This window comes from Salvelinus alpinus, chromosome 13 (assembly GCF_045679555.1).
Source record: "Salvelinus alpinus chromosome 13, SLU_Salpinus.1, whole genome shotgun sequence".
Lineage (NCBI taxonomy): Eukaryota > Metazoa > Chordata > Actinopteri > Salmoniformes > Salmonidae > Salvelinus > Salvelinus alpinus.
Genome location: NC_092098.1, coordinates 9263043 through 9271566, shown reverse-complemented (window position 1 = coordinate 9271566; position 8524 = coordinate 9263043). Strand labels below are relative to the sequence as shown.

Genomic DNA, 8524 nt, shown 5'->3' with positions numbered 1-8524 from the left:
TATTTCTATTTTATTTCACTAGTTTCACTATTTCACTGCATGTTGAAGCTCAAAGCCAAAGATTTTCACTGTACCCTGCAATCACACCTGTAACCCTGTACATGTGACTATTAAACATTCTGAATCTGAATCAGTTGGGGAAAATGGGAGTATAGCATCAGGAAACAAAACAAAAGCTCCCCAGAGACACCAATAGATTGTTTAAGATTTTATTCAACCAGCTTGAAAACCTGCTCTGGCATCACAAATCAACAGGACACCAGAGTTTAGCCAAGAGGCCAATGGGTCTCCAGTTAGCATCAGGTCTAATCTGTAATCCATTACCGCCCCCAACCCCATCCTGTCGGTCTGCCACTAGTGTGGCCGTTAACCCTCCGTCTGCTGGATTTATGATCTGACTAAAAGGAAAGGTCAAGCATTAGAAGATTGAAACTATCACTGAAACAACTGTTCCTTTGGAGAAACCAAACCTAAAGCATGTTTAAAAGCTCTTTAGTAAAGTAAGTCGATTACATGAAATGGGCGGATTGATGTGGATTGCTCTTAATAGTCCTTCACAGAGAGTTGCGGTGTAGTGGCTGACTGAGCACCTGATGTGTAACACAAAGACCTGGATCAACTATGCATGCATCAGGGAATAGGGACGTAGGGCTCAGAATAAAACGGCATCAAAAATGTGCTCGAAGGAACCAAAATGACCAAATAATGGACAATAAATACAACTACAGCAACGCTGTCTGGCAAAGTCTTAATGCACGGCAAATCAAAAGGAGAAAAAAAAATGGGATCAATGCATCTGTCTTCACATAAAACAGAGATCCGCAGTTAAATTGTAAGTGGATCTAATATGCTAGAGATATATATAGCTCTTGCCTTGCTTTGTTTCTCTAACGAGCAGGCGTGACAAATCTACACATTTTCCTTCACAGTTTAAGACCATATAGATCTGTCTTTTCAAATAGAATCTCTCACGTCGTTTGCCTCTGTATCTGAACCTTTTCTAGAACTTACTGGCTTTCAGGTCCTTGCCTTTCGTCGCAATTAAAACGTTCTTCCCAATTCAAAACTAAACTCACGACTCTAGCTATGCTCTTTCCCAATACCTACTCAATATACTCCAATGTAACCCACGCCATAGAAACCAAGATAAAAATGAGTAACCCACCAGTACTAAACATGCTTCAAACAGGTGACTAACAGAAAGTGTACGTATGAACAGAACCATATTCTCAAACCTTGTAAGCAAGCCCATATTCCTTAATGTAAGGAAGAAGAAACAAGGCTCCTGTACATCAATACAACAATCCCAGAGCCAGCCAGGCAGGGCTTCATGTTATCTACAAAGAGCCAGGCTTGGCAGCTTACAGTACATGCTCCTCCACTTTCTTCCACCCGAGAGGAGAGAAGGCACAATGTTTCAATTCAAAATGGCTTTGGCTGCCACGGTGCTCTAACCAGAGAGAAGAGACGATTCTTCTTCTTAAAAAAAAAAAAAAAAAAAGTGACCCGATTTGAATAAATAAAATAAAATAAATTAAACGAGTAGTGTCGAATTCCCAGCTGCAAAGAGATGCCTCCCTCTCCTCCTGTCTAAGCCCCTCATTCTCCTCTCTGTCGGCCCACAAAGCGGTACAGCTTGTCACAGTTGTCCAGCTTCAGAGACTCAGCCTTCGCCTTCAGCCTGTCATCACGATACAGTTGGGCAAGGTTCGCCAAGTCCGACTCTGAACGAGGATGGAGAGAAAAACATATCAGCTTATATATGGATAAAATTCATACTCTGCAACATGAATAAACCATGCGTGGCTGCCTCAGTCAACATGTCTCCAAATGGGGACAGCGCCAAGCTGCCAGGATCTGACTGCAGCTGGACTTACTCTGCTGTTTCTCCTTCCAGCAGCTGCTCTGCAGGTGTTCAATGTAGTCACTCTCTATGGTCTTCTCCAGCTCCTCCAGGGACTCCCCACTGTACTCCTTCTGGAAGCCCTTGTCCACGTAGTAGGGCACACCCATATTCTGGGTCTCCCGGGAGACCACCAGGCCCATGGCCCTGAAAGACAAATATACAGTCAGTCCCACTACAGGCAGACTTAGAGGGTAATACACGTCACACCTCACCCGCTTACGCAGGGGTGGGCAATTCCAGTCCTCGAGGTCCTGATTGGTGTCACAGTTTTGCCCCAGCTCCAGCTAACACACTTGACTCCAATCACCTAATCATGATCTTCAGTTTAGAATGCAATTTGATTAAATCAGCTGTGTTTGCGAGGGATGGAGAAAAAGTGTGACATCAATCAGGCCCTCGAGGACTAGAGTTGCCCACCCCTGCTCTTAAAAGGGTCCTCGTGCACTCTGCACCCAGCCGTTACCATGGAACTAGTCTGAATGAGGTTCATACGCAGTCTACTTTAGAGACAAACGTGTCATTAAGAAGCTTGGTTGATGTGGTTGACTCACGGTTTGTAGAAGAGACTGTAGGGAGGGTTGTTGGCCATCAGTTGGGTCACAACAGATATGAGGATCAGCACCAGCACAGGAAGAAGCTGCAGGAAGGCCGTGAAAGTGTTCTGCTGAGGAAAGGCAAAGCCAGAAAGAAATGCTAAAGCAAAAGTTTATAACAAACCATATACCTGTAAATATATTTAAAAATCAAATCTGCAGTAATGTTTCTAGGACTCTATTGCAAAAAAAAAGAGCTTGTTTACTCATTTTCACAGCGGGTCCATTTCATTGGTCAACCTTTAACCCCTACTGTAACTGACCCTCCTGGAGCAGCATACGGTTCTCATTTTTATTGTCTATTGTAGCACTGTATAAAGGGAAATAATATCTAAAATGGCAGAGACAGGATCAAAAACCAAACCTTAAAGAGTGGTGGCTCTAAATGTAAGGCCCAGCATTAATTGTGAACACATAGGAAATACATACGCTGTAGCCATGTGAGTTCAACTGTACGCCCATAGAACAATCCGCTGTAGCTCTGTTGGTTAATCACACAGCTACAGAACATCTATGATGTGAACTGGTGGGAGTTTCTAGGAGATTCCTCCTCATGTGGGCACTGACTGACCGGACTGCGGTTCTCCTCCACTTCCTCATCGCGCCTCTCATATGCACGTCGCCGACGAGGCTGGTAGAAGTTAGAGTAGGTGGCGCCTCTGTTTGTGTACACATGGATGTTGCCTGAGGGAGCAGAACATACTCGTAACTACTACGCAACAACCGGCAAGGTGACTAATCCAAAATGAAAGGAACAAGAGAAAACGCACACGCCATCTCTTTCAGACACATACATGCACACAGGTTATCGTTTTTATTTCTATTCATTTTTTCAATGTTTATTTAAAATGTGTGTTTAAGTTTGTTTTCCGACTTGATTTACTAGTTTTAGTTTTCATATTATTTAGTTTCAGTTCTAATGTTAAGGACAAAGTAGAGTAGGCGTGGGAGGCTAAGAGACATTTCAGTTTTGTAGGCCTATAATTTTGGGGGATGTGACTTCTTGCCACAGAGCAGTAATACATAAATTGATAGGTTTAAGTTGTAAAGTCAACTTCATTGTGACTTGGATTTAAAACAATTAGTGCCTAGACTGGTTGCAGAAATATGGGAGAAAACGTGCCCATTTTTACACTAATATTTTTAAAGCTTTTTCAGCTTTTGTAGTACATGTAAGAAACAAGTACCTATATCTGAAAAAGAGGGAAAAAAACAACAAATTAAGTCATGGCACATTTGTTAGCTAGTGATAGTGATGCACTAGTCTCGGAAATCCCAGACCTAGGCAACAGCAGCGCTAGGTCGGTCTTCTTAAGACACACAACTCTCTACAATTCATGAGTTTGGATAGTTGGGCCAGAACATCACGATTAGAAACTAAAGTTTGCAGGCAAAGCCTTTGCACTGGTTTTAGTGAAGGTAGATGCAAACTAGCCACTGGCGAAAAGCACTCATTACAAATAACCATTCTCCATCTTGCTAACTAGATACTACGTTGTGTCCGGCGGGAATGTTTTACACTTGGGCAACAAGCAGAGACGGCGGTGACACGCATCCCATTTCTGACTCCTCTCTGTCCCAACGGACGCAGACACTTCTACAGACGTGTATGCAGGAACAGCGGTACATTGTGGGAGGCAACCTGTCAAGTCTTGAGAGACTAGTGATGCACAAGCTAGGCTTATTTGAAACATGGTCATCTCCATTTACCTGCCAGATTCAGCAAGCTTGAAAACCCCATGGGGGAAAAAAGCCTGAAAACCCCATGGGGGAAAAAAAAAAAACTTGAAAACCCCATTTAATTTTTGCCCAAAGTTTAGAAGAAAACAAACTAAAACAGAACATAATTTGATGTTTTTCATATTTGAGTTAGTTTCAGTTTTTCAAATGGGTTTCTTCATTTTATTTCAGTTTACAAAAGTCTTCATGATTTGTTTTAGGGCTCCATTCAATCTACCGCTGAAGCGTTACAGATTACGGAATAGAAATGTAAAGGTCATTTCTGATTGAGCCAAACATATGCAGCGTTTCCCGCGAATGTTTCCTTTCAATTTCAATCACGCTGTAGCCTTTTCAGTTTCCTCTAATAACCCCGACTTCCCCACACGCGCAAATCTTACCTGTGGGAAATCTTCCTCCGAAGAAGATATTGAAAAGCTCTTCAGGGGAGATGTCGGCCTCAAAGTCCCTGTTGAAGTTGCGGTAGTGTCCGTGGCGAGCTTGGGCTGAGGGGTGGGTGGTGCTCTCAGAGGGAGCCTGCTCTCCGTACTGGTCATACTTCTGACGCTGCTCAGCATTGCTCAGCACTGCATACGCATTGCCTATGGCTGTAGATGGAAAAAAAACACTTATCAGGCCTATGATTGATGCTCTTAGTGTGACGTTGTCTGACTCGATGCACATACAGGGCCACAATAGCTAAGGAGCTAATTATCTGCACCAGCGGTCCCACAAAATACAGAGGCTCTATTTATTCATCTATTTTGTTGTTAGAAATTTTTTTTTAGCTCACAGAGAAAGATGTGAATCAGATGAGTCCTGGATCAGGTTACCTTTAAATGCATCGGTGGCTCCCGGGGCACAGTTCTTGTCAGGGTGGAACTTCAGTGCCAGCTTCCTGTATGCCTTCTTCAGATCTTCATCGCTAGAGTCTTTAGGAACGCCCAGGATCTCATAGAAGTCCTTGCATTTCTTTATCCTGCAATGGATCAAACCCCACAAAGATTAGTGCAAAATCTGATACCACAACAGGGCAACGTGCATTTGCCCTTTCACTGGGCGGATATCTTGACAAATGTAGCGATGGTCTGTAAGTGCTCAAAATGAACGTAGGCCTATCCATCAGGTACCTGAGAACACCCTGACGCTGATCCTCTGTGTAGGTCTTCTTCTCCTCGTTGGCCCCTTTGCGCGCTTCCTCTCGATCCCCGTCCTCTTCATTGGATCGAAAGCCACGCGGTGGGGGTATGTGGGGCTCCTCTGGAGCTGCAGAGCTCCCATTCCTCACTATGGCATCAATCAGCACTGATGGAGAGATCAGGAATGGGGACAAATATTAATAGAAGAAACAGCCAGTCTGGCCAGGGCTAACTTTTGGTGTGTAAGTAACATTATGTACCTGAAACATGTATTCCCCTAACCTAGTCCCTTCTTGTCTTCAGAAGATTAGTTACTTACACTGTGTGTACAAAACATTAGGAACACCTTCCTAATATTGAGTTGCACCCACTTTTGCCCTTAGAACAGCATCAATTTGTCGGGGCATGGACTCTACAAGGTGTCAAAAGCGTTCCACTGGGATGCTAGCCCATGTTGACTCTCGCAGTTGTGTCAAGTTAGCTGAATGTCCTTTGGGTGGTGGAACAGTCTTGATACACACGGGAAGCAGTTGAGCATGAAAAACCCTGCAGCGTTGTAGTTTTTGACACACTCACACCGGTGTACCTACTACCATACCCCATTCAAAGGCCATTCGTCTTGCCCATTCACCCTCTGAATGGCACACATACACCATCATTGTCTCAAGGCTTAAAAATATTTATTTAACCCGTCTCCTCCCCTTCATCTACACCAGTGGTCACCAACTGGTCGATCTCTAAGGGATTCCTAGTCGATCACCAAACATTTCTGTAAAAACCCAACGATAAAGCCTTGCGCTCCTATTTTTTTTTTTTTTTCGCGCTGTTGGCGGTAGGTGTACTTGATTCAGCAGCCCTAGCGCCGGGAAGGCAAAGTGTTAATGTTAACTAGGCAAGACAGTTAAGAACAAATTCTTATTTTACAATGACGGCCTACCGGGGAACAGTGGGTTAACTGCCTTGTTCAGGGGCAGAAAAACAGATGTTTTACCTTGTCAGCTCGGGGATTTGATCCTGCAACCTTTCGGTTACTGGCCCAACTAGGCTACCTGCCGCCCCGGTGTTCCAAATGTCTTGTACACTCCGTGTATATTAACAATAACAAACAATTTGGCTGGCTGAAAGCTGCACCTCCAGGTTGACTAATAACACGGCAAGTAAGTCAAATAAAAATTACTAGTTACAGTAGCTATACATTGTAGTGTGGCCTACAGGTTAGAAAAAGTAAATCCACTTAAAAGGCACAAACATGCTATCAAAAAATATTGTTTATTATAAGCCTGACCATGTAAATATTCAGATGACATGCATAACACATTCGCTGATTCGAGCATACATTATGCAATTCACAAGATACAGACGTTGCACTTTCTATTTTAACATTCAAGTTGGCAAGCAAGGCTAACAAGACGGCCATTACGGGACACTTACCTCTGGCCCGAGTACTGGGAAATATTTTCTGGGCTTCATACAACAGTTGAACGGCCTTTTCTCTCCGCCCTGACCGCAAGCACAGCTTTGCTTTCTCTACCAACCGATCTGATTCCGCTTTATCCATTTTGACAGCTGTTCGATAGCTAACTACAGTAGCTAGCTTGTTACCGTTAGCTTATTCTCACAGAGGCTGCAAACCAAATTAGCTACAGTACGCTCGCTACACAAATGCGGTTGACTGCCTGAAATTTTAATATTTTAGCTAAGCTAGCTATCTTATGTTCAGAAGTACCTGGACGTTGTATGTCAACTCAATTAACGGTAACTAACTAGCTTTGTTTACATCCAGATAACAAGCTAACGTTAGCTAAGCTAGCCAGCAATCGGTTAGCTACGAGATTTCGCCGTAACTATCAGGTATCATAGCGATGATGGCGACTGCCACAAGTCAGACACGAACACGGGTGCTATTGCGCCTATTCAAGTCAACATACAAAACTGAAGCAGTAAAAATACATGCATGACTGAGAGAAATGTAATACCGACATTATTGAACTGGTGTGGTTTGTTTCAGGTTACCACAGCCCTAACCAATCACTTCCGGGGTACGGATTTTTTTACCGTTCTAAATAAACCCCCCAAGGTAATAGTAAAAAAGTACCAATAACCTGTATTTAATAATTGTCTAAACAGTCATTCATATTTGTTCATATGTAAGTGAAATTTACTGGGGGAGGGGGAGACTGGTCCAACTCAACATATCATTAAAAAAATGCATCCCCCCCAACGTAAAACCTACTGTATAAACACAAATAATTTAAAAAGTGGTCGGGATTCCGCAATAAAGCTGGGTACTTATTTCCATTGTGGTCCCTACATTTGCTGCAGCATATGCTACAGTAATATAAGGACTGAATGCACGTTTAACTTACACATCTCCACCTGGCCTTCCAGGGTCGTCTTGTTTTTTTAACATAGCTACATCTTTGGGGTTTTCTGTCGTACGAAATGTGCGGTAGCCTATAACATAGGCTATGTTTTGGATAAGGGCACAATCATTATTTTTTTGGGACTTGGGCTCATAAAATGTATTTAATGTATAGCTCGTCAGGCTCAGGTAGCATCAGACTTGAATTGTCATGCCGATCAAAGCTAATCAAATGAAGACATATGCTTTAGAATTACACTTCCGGTTTGAGCGGGGGAAACATGGTTACCGTGGAGAAAAGTGATTATTCTCCAAATGAAAATACTGTTAAAACATTCAAACCTAGTCTGTAGTTTATTCTTTAGATGTTTGGGGCTGCTGGTGAACCATGATTTGCAGGCATAATCAAAGTGACACTGGACTAGCGCATTTATAGTCTTTAGTGTGTCTATAGGTTTCCATGCAATTGTCGACCGATTTTCATGCGAATATTCTAAAATATGCATAAAAACAATAGACACATACATTTAAGGGTTTCCTTCAGGAAGATTTGACGCTGGACAACGTGACCGGGAATATTTTAATTTACCAGACATTTGGTAAACGAGGGATATTGGCCAAATGAACCACATTTACGTGTCCTTAAAAACGGACTATAACACATAAAAAAACACTATTCCTTGTGTTTCGATGTGTAGCATATGCAAAACTTTATAGCCTATTTTTTGGTTCAGCTGTCGGATATTTGAGCGCTAAATGCATGAGTGAATTGCATGCATAGGCATATAGGCTTAGATGTCCACTG

General features: G+C 42.8%; 1 protein-coding gene across 2 annotated transcripts; it reads right to left on the bottom strand.

Moving 5' to 3' along the window:
* Positions 1-195: 195 nt before the first annotated feature.
* LOC139536961 (dnaJ homolog subfamily C member 18-like) lies at positions 196-7397 on the bottom strand. Of its 2 annotated transcripts, none has more exons than XM_071337731.1 (8): positions 6789-7397; positions 5349-5523; positions 5052-5197; positions 4620-4826; positions 3071-3183; positions 2458-2570; positions 1878-2050; positions 196-1724 (listed from the first exon to the last, which is right to left on the bottom strand). In XM_071337731.1, the coding sequence occupies exons 1-8, from the start codon at positions 6913-6915 to the stop codon at positions 1600-1602; spliced, it is 1179 nt and encodes a 392-aa protein (XP_071193832.1). In that variant the 5' UTR covers positions 6916-7397; the 3' UTR covers positions 196-1599. The 2 variants fall into 2 exon arrangements, with proteins under 2 accessions (XP_071193832.1, XP_071193833.1); XM_071337732.1 differs by having other exon boundaries at positions 2458-2567.
* Between the last annotated feature and the right edge of the window lie 1127 nt (positions 7398-8524).

Excerpts from the sequence above, each read along its gene's own strand:
- LOC139536961 (XM_071337731.1), bottom strand. The coding sequence starts at position 6,915 with ATGGATAAAGCGGAATCAGATCGGTTGGTAGAGAAAGCAAAGCTGTGC. Across the intron at positions 5,524-6,788 it reads TCCCAGTACTCGGGCCAGAG|TGCTGATTGATGCCATAGTG; the intron begins GTAAGTGTCCCG and ends TCTCTCCATCAG. Across the intron at positions 5,198-5,348 it reads CAGCGTCAGGGTGTTCTCAG|GATAAAGAAATGCAAGGACT; the intron begins GTACCTGATGGA and ends GATCCATTGCAG.